This window comes from Phragmites australis, chromosome 4 (genome assembly GCF_958298935.1).
Source record: "Phragmites australis chromosome 4, lpPhrAust1.1, whole genome shotgun sequence".
Lineage (NCBI taxonomy): Eukaryota > Viridiplantae > Streptophyta > Magnoliopsida > Poales > Poaceae > Phragmites > Phragmites australis.
In genome coordinates this window covers 46,021,212-46,045,640 of record NC_084924.1, presented here as the reverse complement: position 1 = coordinate 46,045,640, position 24,429 = coordinate 46,021,212, and the positions used below count along the sequence as shown (strand labels likewise).

At 43.8% G+C, this 24,429-nt stretch overlaps 1 protein-coding gene and 1 non-coding gene across 3 annotated transcripts; both read right to left on the bottom strand.

Annotated features, from left to right (window-relative positions):
• Nucleotides 1-10,093: 10,093 nt before the first annotated feature.
• LOC133917248 (small nucleolar RNA Z247) lies at nucleotides 10,094-10,232 on the bottom strand. Its single transcript, XR_009909651.1, has one exon. It is a non-coding gene; the product is annotated as a small nucleolar RNA Z247 (small nucleolar RNA).
• A 6,719-nt stretch (nucleotides 10,233-16,951) lies between these two features.
• LOC133916827 (homeobox-leucine zipper protein HOX21-like) lies at nucleotides 16,952-19,587 on the bottom strand. Of its 2 annotated transcripts, none has more exons than XM_062360684.1 (3): nucleotides 19,348-19,587; nucleotides 18,830-19,212; nucleotides 16,952-17,727 (listed from the first exon to the last, which is right to left on the bottom strand). In XM_062360684.1, the coding sequence occupies exons 1-3, from the start codon at nucleotides 19,532-19,534 to the stop codon at nucleotides 17,296-17,298; spliced, it is 1,002 nt and encodes a 333-aa protein (XP_062216668.1). In that variant the 5' UTR covers nucleotides 19,535-19,587; the 3' UTR covers nucleotides 16,952-17,295. The 2 variants fall into 2 exon arrangements, with proteins under 2 accessions (XP_062216668.1, XP_062216669.1); XM_062360685.1 differs by having other exon boundaries at nucleotides 16,952-17,685.
• Between the last annotated feature and the right edge of the window lie 4,842 nt (nucleotides 19,588-24,429).

Sequence of the window (24,429 nt, the reverse complement as noted above, 5' to 3'; positions counted from 1 at the left end):
ATCAACAACTAATTCATCTGAGCTTCAAATCTAATGAATTTTTTTTTGGTTTCCTTGTAACATGATCTACATGATAAAAGTATTTATACTCATAAAAAAGTTCAAAATTTTCTGTGAGAAAATGTATTTGTTAAACCAAGTTAAATGCATAGTTTGCTCTTTGCTAATCCAAAAATCATGAAACTAATTTTTTAGTCTTCTTACATGATCCTATGTCTTTAAAAAATACATGAACTCATGAATTAGTTATTGTAACATGCATGATTATGTAAATGTGTTGCGACTAGATTAATTCATAACTGACCCATCACACCTCAAAAATTAGTGAAACCACTTTTATTTGTTTATTTATATTATGATTTACGTAGGAAAAATAATAGTAGACATGAAAAAATTAATTACAGTGCTGTTTCTTAACATATTCACTTTATGCTTGTGAACTTTGTAAAAATTATAGATAAATTAATAAAACTCTAAATAAAGTGAATCAATTTTAAAGATCCTCTTAAGATACGTTCTACATAAGAAAAATATGTGTTTGCATGTTAAACTTTTTCTTAATATGAGTTAATCACTGAGCCGCACGCTTCAATTTTTTTCATTTTTTTTCAAACTTCCTCCCTATAGAATATGATGTAACCAACATTATTTTTGGAAAAACTTTTCACAGAAGGTCTTAGAATTGTGCCTAGTTTTTTTAAAGATTTTTTTTATTTTTTTCTATTTTTTTGAATTTTTTGAATTCAAATTCGGCTACCGTTCGGTTTCTGAAACCGAGCCGGACCGAGATGGTCGGTTATCGCGATTTTTGCTCGGTTACCATCGAATTTTGGAATCCTACTTCCCACATAACACTCGTAAAACTACGGAAGGTTAGCGTCGCCTTCATTTACTTGGATTGTCGGCGTAACGCTCTCTCAACGAAATAAGAATATATTGCATATATAATAAACATTGAAATAGTGCGCACATGATGCACGTTAAATAATATTACGACGTCGTGCTTCGAAAATATTTGCAAAATATTGCTAAATGATTAGGATTTTGAAGTTTGAAACCCTGGATAAGCTAAACTAAGTCCATCTAGCTTTCAGAGGTTGGCGGTCAGACCGACGTTGAATTGACAGCCAGACCGCCAGCGTGCAGATTTGGTCTCTGACGGCCAGACCGCGGGCATGCTGACGGCCAGACTGCTGTATGGAGGTCAGACTGGCCCTAACAGCGGCCTGAACCCTGTATAGAGTTTTCAACTCGGATTCTTTGGCCTTAACTGGCAGTCAGATCGGTCCTATCGGCAGTTAGACCATCAGATCTTGCCGACAGCGCCTTTGTGGGGTCACCGGCGAGGACTCGGCGAAACCTTCGACGACGAAGGGTACCAGAATACTCTATAGGACTAGTGGAATGCTTCTAAAGTGATTTGGACAATATTCACTGAGCTAAACTCAAAATACCCCATGGATTGGATCTAGGCTAGGCTGAACTTGGGTCTAAATAACATGAGGGTCAAATCGAGGTCGGAAACAACAAGAAAATAGTAGGGAATGTCTCACCTTAGTGTATGACAGCTTCCTAGCAGATCACTCCACTCGAGAGAAGCTCCAATTTGGAGATCGGGTTCTAGGGTGGCGTGCGGGCTTGAGATTGGATGAGCATGCCTCTGGCAAGGGAGAAGAGTGGAGGAGCTTGGGGAAGTCCTCCAGAAACTTAGGAAAATTCCCACCGTCGATCTTCAATCATCATGGACGTCGAGGTGGAGCTCTCCTTCTCTCTGTAAGGTGGAGTGGTGAAGAGAGGGAGGGAGTGAGTGTGTGTGTGTGTGAGAGAGAGAGAGAGAGAGCAAGAGAGAGTGGTCGATTCACTTAAATTGAGCCTCTATACTCTGGCGCTCAGGCCATCAATGCTCCCTATCAGATCGCGGTAAGTCTATGTGGTAAGCTCATATGGCTGCACACCTAGCGGTCAGATCACGGGTAAGCCCGATCAAATCACGAGGGTGGTTTTTGCTGAATGTTCCTAAGTGTCCCCTTATCTTCACTCTTCACCTTTTTTAAGTATTTGGAGCTTCTCCAAAGTGCTCTAAATCATCTTAAAATACTTGAAACACATTTCGGCTCAACTCGATAAATAAATATATATAATTACATATTATGATGATCATGTATGTTTAATAACATAATTAGTATTTTAGGACGTGACAGCCTTGTTAGCGAAAACCAAGGAGGAGGCAAAGGCATGGTGCATTACGGGACCTGAGAACCTAGTGTCCTTTCTTTCTCTGCCCTAATTAGGGTCTTTTTGTTGCTTTTTTATTCCCCGTCAGTCTATTATCTAACTTTTCTCCTCCTCTATTAATATATAATTGACAAATCTCTTGCCAGTTAATTAAAAAAAGAAACAGAAATGCTGCTATCCTTTGTTGCAAACTTGCAGCAGATGTTTTTTTTTTTTAACTCCAATCTAGTTGCAAATGTAACATCGTCAGGCAGTTGGCCTTGTGGTAGATTGGAGACCGGAGCTAATCCAGGCAGTGAGCACTCTCTGCACAGTGAGGAGTGTACCGGATTGTTCTAAGCTGGTGTAAACGGCACGCCCAAAGGCGCTTTGCTTACCCAAAAACATCATAAAGAAAGTTAAAAAGATTGATCAAAGGATTCTAGATATGGTAAACAACTCGCCATTTGCAGGCATTCACAATGCGGTTGCTCTCAACACGAATATTTATAATTATAAAGTAGCTATGTATATATCTTTGATGTCTTGTTGGAATCCTTCATAACTTCGTCTTTACTTCATCTTTAAAAAAGAGCAACGGGGAGCGTTTCAAACCTCTCGATACTGCGCACTAAAAAGCGGTCGACAATTTTTCTGAAACCTAAACGGCCACTGACTGAGAAGGCAAAGCGAGATGCAGAGGAAAGGAAAGAATCGGACAAAGAAAGCGAACTGCGGCATGGTGGTAGACCGGTCCACTACTACCAGCCCAGCAGGAAGAAAAGGAAGGATTGCCGCAAAGACACACACGTACACATTGTTCTGGATTGTGAAAGGGGAATCATCTTTTTGAAGGAGTAAAAACTGATGATCTTTTAAAATTGCAAATTACTGTAAGAATCGAGTGCTGGTTAGGGATCACCGGCCATGTATTAGCAACTAGAAATAATCTAGAGTTTACATCGAGAGAACCTACATAATGTTCAATTCTTGGTGTGCATCCACTGCTCTCTGATATTTATCCTCAGTGATCATTTTACTAGAAATTAACATGGGATCATGCTATTGCTGAGTTACCTAACGAGTTCTTAAGAAACTGATTAGTGCTGCTTTATCATCATCACTGCAGCTACCATGTTTACAGACAGATATGAACACTGACAGAATTTCGACAGGACCAGTTCTTGGTCTACTGCTCTACTCCATTGCAGCACTGTCTGCATCTCAATCACACTGTCTTGCTTAAGAAAGAGAGGCAAAATTCAGTACCACACCAGTGAGCCAACGACAATACTGAATTTTAGTATTGCCAAGATAGCTGGTGGCTGTCATACATACAAATGCACCAGCCGCCGGGTTGACTTGCTAATTAAAACAAAACTCAAATTTAAAGCTGAAATTCATTGATTAATACTTCTTTTGGAGCCATGTCAGCTGGCTCAGTGTGTACCTGCAAGCATGACAGCGGCATCAAGCATGGAACCTGAAAGTCTCCAGTAGGTCCAGCCCAACACCAAAGCACGGTTGACGAAAGCAGATTAATCACATCATTTGTTGCCTCTTGTGTTCCGTAACACCTCATTATCTGGATGACCATGCTTAGAAGAAAACCATGACAGTCAATTCAGATTTCAGCTACCAATTGCTTTCAGATTAGCCAACGACGCAACTTGATTTGAGTTGCGGAGGCATCGGCCTGGTGCCCGTATTGATCGGTCTCCAGAACCAAACATATGCCGTTGCTTTCATACTGAGAGAGAAGTGTCCAAGTACGAGGAGATTGCCCATCATTTATTCGCAGCTGTGAATCGGTCCGCGCACAATTGAATGCAAGGACAGACTAGTCAGTTAGTCACTCATCCTTTATTTTTTTGCCCAGATTAAAATTTCTTTTCTGTTATCTTTGAGAGGACTAGCAACAACACACTTATTACACACATTGAATCAATAATATTGTGATGGAACCAAAAAAAATCATAAAAAAGATAATTAAAAAACAAAAAGCTGTATATGTATCCTAAAGCTTATCAAAGATAGCAAAAACATACTCATCCTTATAAAGAGAAAGAAAATGATAGAAAAAAAGAAAGAAAGAATAGAAGGTCAAACTAATCTCTAACGTCCAGCATGGTGAAGCGGGCTCGGAGTTGGATGCAATCATACAAGATATGAGAGGTGATTGGTTGTTACTTGAGGGGAAGGGAACAAGAAAATTTGATTAAGTTCGGTAATTAGTGGGGTCTAAGTACGAATTTTTGAGCTGTGTGATTAAGACTCGTAGACAATATATATCAAAAACTTATACATAACTCTTGCATTCTATATCTAATTTTTATAAAAGATATTATTGAAATATAAGTGAATTGCCCACTTTTCTCCCTCAGCTTAAGCTTTTAGATGAACCGGTTGGTGCATGTAGCTTAATACGATATCAGTGATAGAGGTCTCGAGTTCGAGTTTTGATGGACGCAATTAAATAAAAAATTACAACCGACTCCTATTTTCACATCTGAGGCCGGAGGGAGCATCCACGTAAGGAGGGATGTTGAAATATAAGTGAATTGCTCACATTTTCTTATCAGCTTAGGTTTTTCGGTGAACCAGTTAGTGCATGCAGCTTAATAGATATAGATTGATTCTAGTTATTAAATATAGATAGAAAGAAATATTAATATTTTTAATATTGATAGCGTCTATTAATTACAGGTTTTAATTAATAGGAGGTTTTCAAACAATTGAGAGGGAGAGACGAGGATAAATTTTAATTATGAACCATTTAAACATATAAGATATACAATAAAGATCATTCAGATCTGCCGTAACTCGATTTTACATAGTATAGATGAACAACTTCAGTTGAAAAGGAAAATGTAATCTTTCCTTAGTGTCTATTGGGCCGGCCCATGAATGTGGATGATACATTAGTACCCAATTGCCTATTCCCGTAACCAGATAGCCCACAGTAGGCAGTACTACTTGCCTATTTTAATTTCGGAAAAGCTAAAATCTTAACCGAGCCTTGCAGCCCTTCCTAGCACTCGATTTTTGTTGCGTCCGATGTGCCTCAAGATCAGTGCTTCAGCTGCCCCTCCTTCTCCAGCGATGGTGAGGTTTTAAAGGTTAGTGCTCTGTCGATGTTAGGGTTAGGGTTATGAGGTTTTAAAGGTGGGGTTTTTTCCAGAGTCCGACAGGTTCAGAGTGAAGTCCGCCGGCAATTCTAAGCCATCGAAAAGCAGATATATGATAATTGGCTCATTGCAACATGATCCAGTTAAGATGACAGCATATCCTGTTCCACCGAGAAATCTTCGCAATACAAAAGACAGACGCATAATTCTGACTCTGAACTTCTGAAGTCTGGACTCGGACTACCATCTCACAAGAAGATCAACACGGCATGCGATTAAGCGGATGTGCGATTTCATCCCATGATTGTTGTGAATTAATCCGAATGTGTCGTATCGAATGATTCGTATGGAATTTGGAGTTATCGGCAATCATTAACTTCTCATCAGCATTTAGATGATACATTCGCATAGCAAGCACACAAGAATAGAACAGATGAAGACATTGAAACCCCCAATGGAGTATGAACAGCCTCGCGTTGCCCTCAGTCCGTCTCCAGCTAGCTGGCGAGAGAGCCCTCGCCGGCGGCCATGGTGCGGCAGTAGTCGGCGACCTCTCGGAACCTGGGCACGCTCCTGAGGTCGACCTTGGTGCCGTCCTTGAGGGTGATGATGATGTCGCCCCACTCGCCGATGAACCGCGGCACGATGACCACGGACGTCACGGAGGAGTAGGGGAAGTCGGTGCGGTCGGCGCCGGACAGCCCGGAGACGACGGTCACGCGGCGGGAGGTGAAGCGGTACCGCAGGATGAACGCGCGGGACACGGCCGCCAGCGTTAGCGGCAGCCACAGCAGGGTCAGCCCCAGGAGAAGGTTCGCCGCCGTCAAAGAACACAGCCTCGGCTCCCGCGTGTCGATGTAAATGGCGCTGCCTGCCTTTCCATGGAGCAGGACGTCTCATATTTATAGATCAAGAATACATGACAGGTTTACATGCGGCATATAACGCGCAAATAGGAAGGAGACACAGCTCCTAATTACAGATGATAACCTGCTAAGAATAGTTCATATGATTCTAGGAATAGATATTGCCTTCTATGTTTAACACCCCCCTCAATCTGAACGGTGTGCAACTAAGTTCAGATTGCGCTGAAGATTAGAGAATGCAGCGACCGGTAGCGGCTTCGTCATGATATCAGCGATTTGATCTTTGGATGAGATGAAGCGTACTTCCAACTGACGAGATGCAACACGCTCCCGGACAAAATGATAATCCACTTCAACATGTTTAGTGCGGCGATGAAAGATCGGATTGGCCGAGAGATAAGTAGCCCCAATGTTGTCGCACCATAAGCTCGGCGGTCGATGTTGAGAAATTCCGAGTTCACGAAGCAGCACTTGGATCCATATAACTTCAGTAGTAGCGTTAGCAACCGACTTGTATTCGGCCTCCGTGCTTGAGCGAGAGACGGTGGGCTGCTTGCGTGAGCTCCAGGAGATAAGATTACCGCCAAAATAGATGGCATAGCCACCTGTGCTGCGCCGATCGTCCGGATTGCCTACCCAATCCGCATCCGAAAATGCACTGAGAAAGGAGGACTCTGATCTTGTGATGCATAGGCCCAAGTCCGAAGTGGCATGGAGGTAACGCAGGATGCGTTTGACTGCCGCCCAATGAGTTGTTGTAGGTGCCGAGAGGAATTGACACACACGATTGACACAAAAAGATATATCCGGTCGTGTCAATGAGAGGTATTGGAGAGTACCAACAACACTTCTATAGCGTGTAGCATCTTCAGTTGAGAGAGGAGTACCACTTGCTAACATCAACTTATCGGTAGGGAGCATAGGTGTGGACACATGATTGGAGGAGGCCATGTTGGTGCGCTTCAAGATATCTTTGATATATTTGTGTTATGTCAAGATGAGGCCGGTTGAAGTAGGATGCACTTCAATACCAAGAAAATAACTCAAGGGTCCAAGGTCTTTTACCGCAAATTCAGCTTGGAGTTGAGTAAGGAGACGATCTGTGGCCGATGATGAAGAGCTCACAATGATGATATCATCCACATAGATGAGAATGTACATCTGAATGCCACCTTTGTTGAATATAAACAATGAAACATCGGCTTTAGAGGCAGAAATACCTAGCTGTAATAACTTGCCACTTAGACGAGAGAACCACGCCCTTGGTGCCTGTTTGAGGCCATATAATGACTTGTCCAGCTTGCACAAATAAGTAGGGTGATCCGAGTCCACAAAACCAGGCGGTTGTTTCATATAAACATCCTCATCAAGATGGCCATGGAGAAAAGCATTTTGAATATCAATTTGGCAAAGAGACCAACCACGAGAGACGGCAAGTGATAGAAGAAGATGAATAGTAGTAGGCTTTATCACCGGGCTGAAGGTATCATCATAATCCACGCCATACTGTTGTTTGAAGCCTTTCGCCACCAAGCGAGCTTTATAGCGATCAATCGAACCATCCGCTTTGCGTTTCAATTTGAAAATCCACTTGCAATCAATGACATTGAGACCGGCACGAGGTGGGACAAGATGCCAAGTCTTATTCTTGAGAAGAGCCTGAAATTCTTAATTCATAGCTTCTCGCCAAAGAGGATGAGACTTGGCGTTGGTATAGCAGGTTGGTTCATCATCAGTAGTGCGGACTGCTGAGTATGTCACGGTACCATCGGTGCGCACTTTGGGCTTGGTGATCTTGTTGCTGAGGCGAGTACCATACCGGTGAGGTGCAGCATCAGGCGCTGCAGCATCCGGTTGCACACCAGGAGCCGGGTGAGCATGTGATAACGCCGGGGCAGCCAACTCGCGGGGCGAGCCAGCCGACCGGTCGCCGGGCGAGTCGACAGCGCGCTGGGCACCCGTGTCGCCTGTCGGGTGGGAAGGGGGGCCGGGCGAGCGCTGCGCCGATTGTGGGGAGACAGGCGGGGACCCCGGACCAGGCAGATCCACACGGGGTACGGGTGCCGCAGCACCAGCCGGCGCGCCTGCCGGGTCGCCTGCGCCGTCAGGGAATGTTGGCGCGGATCCCAAAGCTGATGCAGGTGCAGTGTGCCCAGGATCATCTGCATCCGAGATAGCTGCAGCCAAGGGGTTAGCAGGAAACAAATGCATATGATTAGTGCCCAAAATAACACTGCTACGATCCGGGGAACTGGTGGTGGGGCTGGTTCGTTGGTGATTATTGGTGGATGAGGAATTAGTGGCGAAGGGAAATTGGCTCTCATAAAAAACAACGTCACGGGAGATGTAAACTCGGCCGGATTCCATGTCAAGGCATTTGTACCCTTTGTGATTTGAGCTATACCCAAGAAACACACACCCTTTTGATCTAAAAGAGAGTTTGTGTTTATTATACGGTCGTAAATGAGGCCAACACGCACACCCAAAAATGCGAAGCATGGTGTAGTTCGGCGGGGCTTTGAACAAACTCTCAAGAGGGCACAAATTATCAATAACACGTGTTGGCAATCGGTTTATGAGGTAGGTGGCAATAACAAACGCCTCATCCCAAAATTTTAATGGCATGGATGCATGAGCTAAGAGGGAGAGCCCGGTTTCAACAATGTGACGATGTTTGCGCTCGGCCGAACCATTTTGTTGGTGGGTGTGGGGGCAAGACACATGATGAGAAATGCCAAGAGATCGAAAAAATTGATTGTGAAGTTTTTGGTACTCCCCACCCCAATTGGATTGAACACATTTGATTTTAGCATCAAGGAGGCGTTCTACATGAGCTTGAAATTGCAAGAAGATACGCTGAACCTCAGTTCTATCATGCATCAAGTAAACCCAAGTAAATTTGCTGTAGTCATCGATAAAGCTTATGTAATAAGAGTACCCACCAACGGATTTTGGGGCAGGACCCCAAACATCCGAAAACACAAGTTCTAAAGGAGATGTGGAACGATGAATAGCATTATTGTATGGAAGTTGATGACTCTTGCCTAATTGACAAGCATTACTTATGGTGGGACTCGATTCCTTAGAACAAGGAAGATTATTCAATCTTAAAATAGACCTAACGACTTGGGTAGAGGGGTGGCCGAACCGAGCATGCCACTGATCTGGGGACACCTTGACATGGAGAAGGGCTTGTTTGAAGGACTCGATGTCGGAGAGCTTGATGGGATAGAGACCGGCTTCACTTGTGCCTTCCAGAAGAATTTGCCTCGTTGCTATGTCCTTTATGAAAAAATGATGAGGATGAAATTCAAAAAAGACATGATTATCACGAGCTAATTTATGAACGGAAAAGAAGATGTTTGGCAATTTCAGGAACATGAAGAACATTGTCTAGGGTTAGGGATCTAGTAGCAGTATTAATTGAACAAGAACCAATATGCAAAATGTGCAAACCTGCCCCATTGCCAACTTGGACGGTCTCACCACCATGGTACTGTTCACGGAGAGCGAGGCGATCCAAGTCACTGGTGATGTGATCGGTAGCCCCGGTGTCGATATACCAGTTAGGATCGACCTTGTAGGAAGTGGTTGTAGCAGCAGCAACGAAGGGTTGCTCCTCCTGGTAGGATTCATCCATGCGATACCAGCATTTGACCGCGGTGTGGTTCTCTTTGCCACAGATTTGGCACGGTGGGCGCTTGGGACGGTCATAGCTTGGAGCAGATCCACGACCGCGGCCATGGAACGGTGGAGGCCCACGACCGCGCCCACGCGCAGGCGGTGCACCACGACCACGTCCGCGCGGCGCGCCCCCACGACCAGCAAAATTGGCGGCGGCGCCCACGTTGAGTCGTGTCTCGGCCTGGTTCAGCGCCTGGCGAGACTCAAAGGCGAGGAGGTAGGCGTAGACGTCATCGAGGGAGAGGGCTTCGGTCTTGGTCGTCATGGAGGTCACAAACGAATCGTAGTCCGATCCGAGACCCGCCAGGAGGTGCGCGATAATTTCATCATTGCTGAGAGGAGCATCGGTAGCGGCAAGCTCATAGGTGAGCCCTTTGATCTTGCGAAAATAGTCATTGGCGGACATATCTCGCTTCTTCATGGTGGCGAGATCGATGCGAACCTGAACGGCTCGAGCGCGCACAGCGGAGGAGAACATGCGCTGCAAGGTATCCCAGGCTTCTTTGGCGGTCGTGGCAGCCATGACATCAAGGAGGAGATCCTCGGTCATGGAGGAGAGAAGACCGCTCAGAAGTTGCTGATCTTGGTCATACCACCGGTCATAAGCCGGATTGGGAACTTGCTCGGCGCCTTCAGCGTTGGACGACGCAACGAGTTTAGGTGGCGCGGTAACGGATCCATCAATGTATCCGATCAGTTTGGTACTCCTCAGATAGGGAAGAAGTTGCGCACGCCACAGCATATAGTTGGATTTGTTGAGGCGAATGGTAACGGCATGGTGGATAGGGGTCGGGGCAAAGGTAGTGGAGCTAGAGCTGGCCATGGCAGAAGAGATGGTGGAGGGGGAGGAAGAAGAAGTCGTGGACGACATTTCGTAGAAAAACTATGGCTCTGATACCATGTCGATGTAAATGGCGCTGCCTGCCTTTCCATGGAGCAGGACGTCTCATATTTATAGATCAAGAATACATGACAGGTTTACATGCGGCATATAGCGCGCAAATAGGAAGGAGACACAGCTCCTAATTACAGATGATAACCTGCTAAGAATAGTTCATATGATTCTAGGAATAGATATTGCCTTTTATGTTTAACATCGCGTCGGCGGCCCCACCGCGCGCTTCCGACGCGGCGGCCCGCGCGACGACGAGTCGCGAAGCGGAGTCCGCTGGGCGCCTGGTTTGTGGGAGCGTGGTGTGGAAGGAGAGAGGCGGAGGTGGCGTTGGGCGGAGAATGGATGAAATGGTCGCCGCGGCGGCGGTGGACGGCGGTGGCATGGTGCGCCGGTGGATTATCTCTGAACTCTGGTTGGTGGATTGGAAGCGCGCGCGGGTGGGGCTTCCGGATTCTGATGGTTATTGTGCGCACGGTTGGAGACACGTGGAGGACCTGAATTGGTACACGTAGACCTCCTTAGAACAACTTTTATATTTTTATATTTTTCAATAAAAATATGTATCCGTTTAAAAAAATTTATAAATCTAAACTCCTGTCAGCTGACAGGTTAAAAAAAATAGTGCATTCCAATGTTCTTAAAATTTAAAATACTATCAAAATAATCATAAAAAATTCAAAAAATATTATATAGTGTAGAGTATATTATTACCTCAATAAAAAAATTCAAACAAAAATATGACTGTTACAATGAAAAAAAGAAATTTTAGACAAAAAATAACTTTCAACAGGTGATAGGAGTTTTGATTTGCAATTTTTAAAATAGATATTTATATATATATAATTGTTTATTTAAATAATATATAAAAAATCTCCTTAGACCCATGAGGTTCCTGGGCTTATGTTTGCTTACCCACACAGCCTTGAGCTGTATGTGGTCCTCATTGCTTATCCACACTGTTTTAAAATTCCGGCCCGCTTTTTGGCTCCAAACTTGGGCTGTGTCTATGGACTACAGGCTACATCTACAGTCATCACTCTTTTACAGCAGGCACTAGAGTCCCTGCTGTGAATGAAGTATTGACTGACTTCAGAGGAGTGGGTCATTCGTCATACATACTCGGATACTCCACAGTCGATGTCCTAAGTCATCTTTCTATACTCCCAAATCTCACCTCAGCAAGGACGCATGTAGCTCTCCATCACATATCATTCATCACCTGACAAAATGATGAGCAGTTTGAAGAACACAGCGACGGGCAGGGCACCGACCACGATTGGCAGAGATCTGCAGCGAACAGTTCCGAAATCTGCTCGAGCTGGACCTCGACCCAAGATGCAGTTGCGTCGCGCCACTCAGTTCCCAGACCTTTTTCTTCGGATGCGGGGTGGAACTGGAAACACACGGCCAGGCGGCCTCGTGCAGCGCTGCCGCGGGCAGACATCTCCCTACACGCCATGTGCAGCGCACCTGCCTGCCGTCCCTGCGCGCTTCCCTCCTTCCCCATATCGTTAGGTAACATCGGCCGCGGACAGCGGGAGAAATTTGGATCTCCTGCCCGCTGCCATTGCTAAGGGTATAAAGATGAGAAAGCCTCCTGGGATTATCATCTCGTTGATGCAGCAGCGGCACCGTAATCACCAGCCAAAGTTGCCACAGATTCGGCAGAAATAGATGAGGGATGGCACAATGTTCCGCTTCTTGGCCATTGCCTGGAACCGTCAGAGAGGGATCCCTTCGTATAAAATCCTACTCCTATCTGTATCACATCGTGCATGATTTTCCGGTGCGCGCGCCATGCTACTGGTATCAGTTGGAGGCAGCAGTTCAGCAGTTGGCGACACATGCCTGCGAATCTGTATTCCCTCTCATTCCCTGAGACACGCGACTAGAAAACTCGGGACCGGCGGCGATACGATCGAGCACGCCATGGCATTGGCGGGCTGACATTAGCCGCCGATTCATGTGCGGATTCCATCACTCGCCACAGCGACATCCTTGTTGGCTGGTTTAGGTCATTTTCAGTAGAGATTCTAAAAATTTATCCTCTATAATATTATTATAGTATTCTTTAATATTATTACAGTATCTTTTTTTTATCTCCAACAGCTACCTATTTCCTACCTTACGTTACTCTTCTCTTCCTTTCGAACCTACAATCATACTATATACACAGTATTGATGGCTGCTACAGTACTCCACAAATTTGAAGCACCATCCCCGTCCGATCAAACAAGGAAGCACTGCTGCAGATGATCAGCACGGGGAAGGAGAAACCTCTGTCATGTTCGGTATGGAGCGCGGTAATTTCGCGTGAGACTGTTCGATTTCCCGCGTTCCGGACAAGAACATCATAGGCTTATCCTCCCAACATAACCGGCCATACATCGATCGATCTCATCACTGGCAGGCAAGCAAGCAAAAGCTGGGACATAGATAGCAAAGGACTGGTGGTCAGTTGGGCACTGTGCTGTCACATGGATCGGAGGAGGAAGGGGGCCCTTGGCAATGGCCATGCATGCATGCCCCTGATCGATCTCAAAGGCACTGAACCGATGCAACAGTTTGGACGGACTATGTCTATTTACACACACCACCAGCCTCGTCCTCGCCGACCCCATCGATCGGGAGCATCTCGTACCCATCTGGACACAGGCCCTACGTACTATCCTTTCCGGCTTTCCCTTTTGCTTGATGTGCTCGAAAAAATCGCATACGAGTATCTACATTTCAGAAGAAGAAAAAGAGAGAGGAAATTGCAGGTTGTCATAATGCCCCTGAAGTTTTTCTTTCTAAGTTTTATTACAATGCTATTAGGGCAGAGGCACTGTCAGCCTGCTGTCAGATTCAGAACTGAACGGTCATAAGATGGATGGAATATTGGAATGTTCTCGCTGATTCTTTTTTGAAAAATTGTTGGATGAAATTTCTTCTCGTCCAGATAAAATAGTGAACGGAATCAATGGTTGGTCGTGTGTCCGTATGTCGTCTAGCTAGTGTACGAGCACCTTACAATTCACAACTGGACCAGATCAAGCAGTTCATGCCGGTACTGAACTGTGGGATTTAAAAAAAATAATACTATTTTTCTTGGAAATTACAAAAATATTACCCAAAATAACAAAAAATTCACAAATAATACACATTCACGCAACAAAAATTTTCCCAGATTGAACATGCGAAAATTAATTTTTAAGTTTTTTAATGCATGCAAAAATTATTTAGTGCCCATGTAAGTTGTTATTTTGTTGTGTTGCACAAATATTTTTCACACGACAGGTTTGCCATTTTCATATGGGCCTGTAGGTCAATTATTGAAGTAGTGAATTACACAAAACTACAAGTTTATGCTATTTGTAACACAAAACTACAAGTATTATAAATAGAAACACAAAACTAAAGTATTGTGCACTAATTTCACACAAAATCCGATTTTAATTAGATTCATCTAAAAAAATGGTCTTCTATTTCTCTAAAAATCCTAGAACATTTTTTACATGTTCTATAATCCATGTGCAATCAATATTGGATTCACCCAAAAAACCTATGTATAATTTAAACTAAAATTCTTCAAAAAGGCTACTTTTATAACTCCTAACAATTGTTAGTGCTTCAAATAAAATCCCAAAAATATGGAAAAAAAATCACTACTATACTTCTTATATGATGGACTAATTTCTAAAATTATTTCTATCCCTAGTTTATATGGTAAAAAAGTGAGTTCCTTTGTAATACTCCATTTATATGCTCTATTTATATACTTGCAAAGGAACTCACTTTTTGACCATATAATCTAGAGCTGAAAATAATTTCAAAAATTATTCCATCATAGAATAAGAATATTAATGGTTTTTTTAGATTTTTAGGGTTTTATTTGAGGCCCTATCAATTATTAGGAGTTATATGAATAAAAAATCCTTCCCCTCTAGCCAACGCGCACATCTCCTTGGAAGTCGGCCGACAGAGAGAGAAAGAGGCGAGTGGCGAAGAGTTATTTTTAATGCCTGCAAAAAATATTTAGTATATTTTTAATACTCTGCCTACGACTTTATCATTTAAACAAATAAAATGGCAAACTTGCATGGGCACTGCATATTTTTTGCATGCATTAAAATAATTTTAAATTATTTTTTGCACATTCAAACTGCAAAAATATGTTTTCTCATTTATGTGGCACAGAAAATTATTTTTTCGCATTTTTATTCTTCAAAAATATTTTTTCGCATTTCCATAGTGCGAAAATATTTTTTTCACACTTTCATTAGTATTATTAAAAAAAACCCTGAACTATGCCCATGCCTAGCTTGGACTCATGGTTGCACATTGTTCAGTACTGCTCAAGGGTACACTCCTTTCTGCTTTACTCGTTAACTGTTGGATTGCCTCCCTTACTGTTGCTGCACTATTTTTTTTTTTTTTTGAAACTGGTTGCTGCGATATTTGGTTCAAAGCTTGTTCCTAAAACCCATGTGAATATTTTCTTTTGTACGTACCTCGACATTTTTCAGCTACTTTCAATGCAATAGTATCCCTGTTTCTATGTGGTTTGGAAATACCAGCTATTTAACCAAACACTAATTGACCTGAAAACGGTTACTTTGATTACCATAATCCACCACGAACATGTGACGAAAGCCGGGGCAGATCCAGTCAAAAGAATCATTAGTGTCACCTCCATAGAATCATAGCGTAGCTTATGTAACGAACATTAATAAACATTTAGTTTCTATAAAAATTACCAAATTTTATTAGTGTCACATGACACCACTAAACCACCCTGGATCTGCCCCGGGACGAATCATACAACAAAACAATCACTCGCCATTTATCCCTGGCGAAAGTAATTAATTTTTGCTTGCTGTTTTCTCCATGGATTGCCGTTTATCGATGCGTAGAGATGGCGAAGAGGTACTTGTAGTCGGTGACATTGTGAAAAGCGTCCTCTCTGCAGACACGGTCCTTTGATTTCTTCTGCCTGTGGTGTTCGGCCCCGCCATTGCTGATCAACCCACAAGGGATTGTTCCACGACTTGTGGACCTGCCTGACCATGAGGTGAACTACACTTACCTCTTCTTATTCTTCTTTTTTTGCCTTCCTTGAAAAATTATTTTGTTGTTATTCCTGTCTTTGATGCGCTCCAGCATTGCATGACGCATGAAGTAGAGCAAGCTTGCATTTTTACTCGCATTGATTTTTTTTTTTTTTTGTGCCCCTGCTGTTCCGATCTCACCAATCATCTCCAGACGCAGCCAGGCAATCTAGCAAAGTTTAGTTTCAGTCAACTGTAGCTGCCAGCAGTGAGGCAATGCATGTCATACATACGGCTTATGAGAATACGAGATCTAGGCTGCAGCAGGTAGAACTGAAAGGACAGACACTTGCAAAGCATGTTTCTGCATGCAGGCCTGAGGCCTCGACATTCTCTTTCGCTGTTTAACCAGGTGTAACATAAGAGTCTGGGTACCTGCAATGCTTAAACTTCAGAGAGATCAATGTGTATTTACCTCAAGATCTATACATATAGTACAGTCACCACCGTGTTTGTGCCTGGTTGGAATTGCCAATTCGCCATAAGATGAAACTCTGTCAAAAACAAGTTCGCTTTTCCAGAAGAGTAAGTGGTTGGTGAGCACGCAACCCCTCAGGGAAAGGAAAAAAGGGACCCCAAGGAAACATAGATAGCTGTCCAAATGTTGCTGTTGCCCATTGCTCCTCTGTTTTTTTAAATGGCCTTAATTGCGCTGTAGGATGGCATGCATGCATGCTTTGATCACAACTTCACAAGAATGGATGGATAGATCAATGTTCCTGGTCACTAATGAGGGCAAGCTTGATTTTAGAAACAGAATATCTCACTTTTTACATTCATCATGCAAGTACAGTACAATGTGTATGATCTCAGATTTTTTAGATAATGGTGTGTATAACCTCAATGATTTTCCTTTTAGTAAAACATCTCAACGCTATTCCAGTATATTCAGAATAACATTGAACACAATGTCTGCCGCTGCATCATTGGTCACCTGTCGAAAAAATGGGCACACGATCTATTTTGTAAAAAAAATAAAAGCAATACAGATAGAGATAGAGATGAGAGAGAGAGAGATGGACGTACTACTCTTGATCCATACAAAGTGGAAGAAATACCATGCACCTATGCAACTTACAACACTGCCTCACAATCCATAAATTTATATATGTATCAACAAAAGAAAAAACGCAAAGAAAAAAAATGAAGATGCAAAAGATACTATCAAAACTCAAACCAAAATCTACCTAAATTACACCACCTCACTTATTCCCCCTACAAACCCTTTTCATGCATCAACTTCATTAACCAAATTGCACCACCATCTCAATCTCTCGTAGGCAGCTACCTCGCCGATCAGATCATACACAATCCTTCTCCCTCCCTTGCTGCACGTCACCAAGAATCCAAATTCCTCGAATCTTTCTGCTCATCGTTGATCACCATTGCAACGCTAGCTATTGTGAACTTGTGATGGTTCAATGGAAGTGCTGGTGGTCGGCCCACGGCCAGAACGGCGGCGGCTCGTCGACGCCGCACAGGAGGTTGCCGAAGCCGGCGGTTTCGGCAGCCTGGATACCGCCGTTGCCGTGCTCCTCTATCTTGGGGGCCGACGAGTTGTGCAGCAACTGGTCAATGTCGACGCCGGCGGGGCGGCCGACGGAAGGGTAGAAGGGGATCATGCCGCCGCCGCCGCCGCTGGCGTGCTGGTGCGGCAGAGGGTCCATGGGGCCGTCGGATGGCGGCGTGCGCGAGATGTCGAGGTTGATCTCGGAGCTGTTCTCGCTGCGGTTGCTGCAGGACGCCTCCGTCTCCTTGTTCAGGTTGATCAGCTCCGACCCTGCATCCCTGCCCTTCAGCGCCAGTATCTGCAGTGCCGCACGAGTACAGGCCAAGAACTGATCAGCTGGCTGTAAAATGTAACCCAACCACATTGGATTAACATAGCAACAATGGGCATACAAATACAAGGATTTCTTTTATCTTGAAAGATCATGAGAATTTTGCATCTGTTGATGTCAAGTTCAACAAAGAAATCGTCAGAGAAGACGATCTATTACTGCTACCAAGGACCTTTTCTACTACTAGCTAGCTTGATGCAAAATTCTTGGCACTACACGGTCCCAGTTGAGTAGAAGTAGCATCTGATAAAAATATTCAGTAAGTTTGCGTTCCCAAATCCCAATCATACGAGTACTGATTGTGTCAAAGTTTCTCCAATGTGCAGTGCACACATAATTGCAAATCTGATTGAAAAGCGAAGGCACAGACATGCTTTCAGACGAGGGCACGAGGCGCAGAGATCGCTGGCCCCTAATGATGCGGAGCGGCGATGATGAAGCCATTGACTGCACGAGCCACAGCATCTTCCTCAAAAGACTCGATCGAGAGAGAGAGAACGAAAGAAACAGAGACTCGCGCAGCGCTGCATGAAAGGAAATTATAGAATTGGTCCTTAGAAAGATCTCCTCCTAGCGCGATATGTATTTTCCTTTTTCTCTCATACACACATCAGTCTCAGATTAGTAAAAGAATGATATGAATTAAGATCTCGTGAAGATCTTTTAGGAAGGATCCTGTATAATTTTCTTCCGTGCTTACATAGTCTGCTGCTGACCTTTCCAAAAGCCACTAAAAACTCGCTGCCCTGCCTTTGCAGCAGCAAGATTCCACAAAGGCAGGCAGGCAGTACGTACGCGCGCAGGTAGAAAGCCAGCGCGGCAGCGCCCATTGCCGCCGCTTCCAACAACCTTTCTGCTGCGAGCACTGAAACCCACATGGATCCTAGCTGAGTTGAGCTGAGCTAAGCTGGCCATCACCTACCAATCATTGAGCCGCGAAGACACGACTAATGCACCCGGATCAACAGCGTGATGCGGATCACAGACTCACGCACGCAGCTAGATCCAGGGCTTCAGGCAGCCGGCGAGGATCATCAGATGCAGAGATGGAGGCCACAGTGTAATTGAATTGTCAAGACAGTACGCGAGTAGTGCTGGTGCTAGCTGGTACCTCGGCTTGGAGCTTCTTGTTGTGGGAGAGGAGTGCGTCGTTGTCGGCCTTGACGGCGTCGAGCTGGCGCTTGAGGGCGTCGTAGTCCTTCTCCAGCTGCTTCGTTTTCCACCGCGCGCGGCGGTTCTGGAACCAGATGGCCACCTGCCGCGGCTGCAGGCCCAGCGCGCGCGCCAGCTGTAGCTTGCGCTCCGGCTCAAGCTTGTTCCCCAGCTCGAAGTTCTTCTCCAGCGTCCGCACCTGCTCCACGTTCAGCCGCCGCTTCTTCTCCCCCGCCTGCGAACCGTCGTCCGACAGCTCGTCCTCGTTCGCGCCCCAGCCGCCGCACCCGTTCACCTCGTCGCCGCCGTACATCGGACGCTTCCCAAGCATTGGCGCCATACCTGCATCCATGTGCGCATGTCAGGTCCGGTGGATCAGTTTAGATAGAGGCTGCTAACTAGCGATCGATCCGCGACAGGGTTGCTGCCATGGAATTAACTGCTCGCCGATCGATCGTTGTCTGCGTGCGTGCGTACCTCGGAAGTCTTGTAGGGAGGGGCATTGGGAGGGAAGGAACGGGTTGTGGTGAGGATGAAGGGGAGGAGGGAGGTGGTGGTGTTCATGGGGGTCATGATCTTGGGGCGTCTGCTGCATTGGGAGGAGGAAGTTTGGAGGGAAGGAGGAGGGGGAGGACGCCATGCCATTGCTGGCCATTGGCCTCATCAAAGGAGGAGGGCAACAGGAGCATGGGGAGTATTTGTGTGTGTGAGAGAGAGAGAACTTCTTTTTAAGAAAACAAAAAAATCTATTGGATTTTTACTGTAGAAAATGGTACAAAATTTCTATGCATCTACTCACAAGTTATATCAAATATAATAGGGCCTATTGTTTTTATATCCTAGAAAAAAAATGAGCTAGCGTTGTCAAATTTTCTTAAAAGAAAATTACTAGTGGGCAATGCTTAAGTGAAATGTCATCTATTTGCTGCTAGAAGGGCAAAAAGCTAACCCTCAAAATGTGTAGGAGCCTAGCTTCTACTGTTCCTTTTTTTCTTTATGTAGATTCTACAATAATTTATTGCTCCCCTTTTCCTTAACTTTGTGATGTCCTTTTTATTTCTTTAAGAACATGAAAGAAATGGAACTAACAACTTTTAGACCTGTTTGAGCCTCTATACAACCATAAATCCGTAATGTACAATAATAAAAAGTACTAGCAAATAGATGTTAGAGTGCATAAAACAAGAGTGGCCCTTTACTAGTAAGGGGCCAAGCTAGTTGATTTAGTGGTACAGTCACTAAAAAAAACAGTCATCCATATTGTTCTATTAGTGTCTGTTCATAACTTTTTTGCTCTATCAACGATCGAGCCGAGTTGAACCTGCACTGGTACTTAGTATTAGTGCTGGCTCTTAGATTAAACTGGCACCGATACTTCAGTGTTATCTAGTAACCATGAGCTAGCACTAATAAGTCTACAGTCTAAAAAATACGTCTTCTTCTCCCCCTAATGCATCATCCCCAACTCCAGCACCTCTTTCTGCCACCTCACCGCCACGCCATCACCTCCCACCTCCTCCTCCATGACCGAACCCGTGGTGAGCTTGCTTGAGTGGCTCTCTTCCTTTAGCGTGTGTCGCTTTCCCGTTTGTCCAATGCTGGCGCGGGCCCGCGTTGGCCGAGCTGCTACCACCATTGTGTGCTCGCCATCGGTCGAGCCACAGTAGGGCCCGTCGGTCAATAGGCACACCATTGAGACCGCACGCTTGCGTATATGCTCTAGTTGTTCTCGGTAGGGCTGTTTTTGCCGTCGCTCGTCACCAGCATATTTCTCCCCGCACGTCGAGCCATCATCGCCTTCCGGCCATCGCCATCGACCACCTGTGCGTCAGGTTAGTTCGTGGGAGTGCATTGGTGCCGTAGGTGTCGCTCGCTGGCCAAGCCGTGCTGCCATTCGCCGTCGGCGAGCTCGCCAGTGCCGCCCGACACTGTGTGCCTTTGGGCGCGGGTCGAATTTGACCCGAGTTAGCGCCAGCCTGACCCCATGGTTAGTGATGGTGGCTAGCCAACCCCTGGTGAAAAAGGAATTAGAGCCTTTTTAATAGTCGATTAATTTAGAAATTACCAAACAAATTTATTGTTCAATCATTAAATCGGCTAAAACTTGCAAAATACATAAGAAATTAAATATAGCTCCAAAAATAGTGAAACTAATTTTGTTAGATTTTTTTCATCATGCTCTACATATTAAAAATACTAGGAGCCATGATATATGTATTGAAATCCCTTTAATTATTTAAATGTATTTAAGTTTAGGTAATTTAGAATTAATTATTAGTAAGTCAAAAATTGGTGAAACTACATATTAATTATTGGTAAGCCATGAAAGTATATGATTATGCCATTGTTACCTAGATCTTCAATTTTCTAGTAGTGATTCAAGGAAAAAAAATGTTAAAATCACCTCTAAATAGATTAAAACCTAGCTCTAGTTTTCTATAGTGAATTAGTAAAAAAGATTAAAATCACCTCTAAATAGATCAACATATTAAATATAAATATTGTGTTGTAGGAATGACAAATCCACTCACCAGTTGTATGAAGACGTGACAATATTTAGAAGGTGATGGGTCATCTAACATGAAGCAATCAAGATACGAGGTAATTTAAAAAATTAGATGTGTATTTTAAAATATTGCATGGTTATTATTTCATTAGTTTTTTATTGATTGCTAAAATGTAATGATAATCATATTGCAGATAGATCGGACATGGATGCACAAGTTTGACCGTCGCGGCGTATAGTTCTTTTATGGCGTAGATGCTTTTTTGAGGGCTGCTGTAATGTACGGAAAGCTAAAAAATAAGAGTGATGTTCACTATATATGATGTATGTGCGTTGATTGCAAGAATGAGAAGTAGTTTTCAGGCATAGAGCAGATCTGTGCATACATGTTTCGCATAGGTTTTAAAGTCTAGCTATATCTGCTAGATCGAGCACGGTGAACATGAGGAGGTTGTGCATGAAGAGCAGTCCACAGTTGAGGAAGATGGAGGCAACAATATGACGGATAACGAAGACATCGATATGTTGACGTTTGAAGATACTTTTGTCGGCAACGATGATGATGACTTAGATGAAATGTTGCGTAATACGGAGGGAGACTACACCAGTGATAGGCAGCACGAAAAGTTTCAGCGTATGATAGAGGTCTATAAAAAGCTGTAAGAAAGAGCACAACAAACTGCATGTTGTGCTGATGTTGCTGCAAATTAAGTTTAGCAATGGTTGGTCTGATAAGGGCTTCAACGAGTTGTTACAATTCTTGAGGGACTTGCTTCCAGAGGGCAACGAGTTGCCCTAAAACACGTACCACGCTAAATAGATTATCTACCAGTTAGGTTGGAAGTAGAGATAATACATACATGCCGAAACGATTGCAGGTTGCTTCGCAATGGGGATGAAAACTTGGAAGTGTGTCGCGTTTGCGGTGCATCACGGTACAAGCGCAATGTTGATGATATCTGTTATGATGACGCAGGGGAGCAAAGTAAGGATAAAAGATCCCCCACTAAGATAGTTTAGTATTTCCCTGTAATCTCCCGTCTGAAGCTATTGTTTGACAAAAAAACGAATGCTGAATTGATGTGATGGCGCACCGAAGGGTGCAAGAAAGACGCAATGCTTAGACACCCTGTTGATGGAATGCAATGGAGGAACTTCGATATAAAATACAAGAAATTCAAAGCTGAAGTGAGGAATATAAGGTTCGTGTTGAGCATGGATGGGATGAATCCTTTTGGTAATATGAGCAATAGTCATAGCACTTGGCTCGTGACTCTCTGTATCTACAACCTTTCATCTTGGTTGTGTATGAAGCGGATGTTCCTTATGATACCTTTGCTAATCAGTGGGCTAAGTCAACTTGACAACAATATCGATGTGTATCTTCAACCGTTGCTTGAAGATCTTCTTGTACTATGGAAAGATGGCGTACGTGTGTGGAATGAATATAGATGTGAACATTTCACCTTACGCGCAATGCTATTCATAACAACTCAAGATTGGCCTGCTCTTGCTAAACTATCAGGAAAGACTTTAAAAGGCTACAATTGATATGTATGGTGCTTGGATGAAACAATGGGGTTGTGGGGGAAGAGTTGTAAGAAAATGGTCTACATGAGTCATCGTAGGTTTCTGCGCCCAGATCAACTATACCACAGGAATAAAAGAGTTTTTGACGGGATAGTGTAGACTCCTCGAGCTTCGAAGGTTCACACTGGGGAGCATGTATATAAATAAAATGGTAAAGAATCTTAGAGTTGTCCTTGGAAAGGGGAAAGGTAGTACAAAATTTTTAGCTGCAAAACTCGCTCATATGTTTAAGAAGAGATCAATTTTTTAGAACCTACCTTATTGGAAGCATTTGATGGTCTGACACGCAATCGACATCATGCATGTGAAGAAGAACGTGTTTGAGAGCTTAATTGGTACCTTACTAGACATACCTAGCAAAATAAAAGATACACTCAATGCACGGTTGGACCTAGAAGATATGAAGCTAAAGAAAATTCTGCATCCTAAAATCCTATGCAACGGGGCAAACGAACTTCTCACAACTTGCTACACCCTGAGCAAGGAAAAGAAGATTAGCCTGTGTAGTTGCTTGTATGGAATCAAAGTTCTAACCGGTTGCTCTTCCAACGTAAAGAGATTAGTGAACGTGAAAACTTTGAATTTAGTTGGCATGAAATCCTATGATTGTCACATGATGATGATACAATTGCTTGCTGTTGCAATTAGAGGTATTCTGCCGGATAAAGTCCAAGACCTAATTATAAAGTTGATTTTGTTTTTCAATGCAATTTCACATAAGGTCATCGATCCGAGCAAACTAACAAATCTGTAGGAAGACTCGGTCCATACTATATGCCATTTGAGATTATTTTCCCTCCATCATTTTTTGGCATAATGCCCCATCCCATTGTTCACATTGTGCATGAGATAAAGTACCGAGGCCCTGTGTTTCTGCATCAAACGTATCATTTCGAATGGTTTATGTCAGTTCTAAAGAAATATATGTTCATAATTGAGGTCGACCGGAAGGTTGCATGTCCCGAGGCTGGGAAAGGAGGAGGTCGCTGAGTTTGCCATTATCTACATGGATCTGAAAGCAATTGATATGCCTATATCTCGCCGTGAGGCAAGGCTAAAGGGGAAAAGGACGCTATGTCATAGTACAGCCTGTTCCAACGATTATGTTTCATTCACCCAAGGATATTTCATAGTTTTGCAACAATCAATTGTAGTAGGTCAGTATATCAATATGCACGTGCAAATGCTACGGTCCACAAATCCAACATAGTCAGAGGATTGGATTGCAAAAGAGCATAAAGATAATTTTAACAGTTAATTACGTAAACACATGATGGATAAAGATATATATGATTCATTGTTTGAAATGCTAGCTAATGGGCTGTCAACAATGATCATACATACAAATCATATGACATTAATGGCTACATATTTTATACGAGAGCACAAGATAACAAGAGCACTAACTAAAATAGCGGTGTCCGTATTGATGCCTATGACTGCGCTGGTAATAGGGAGATCTA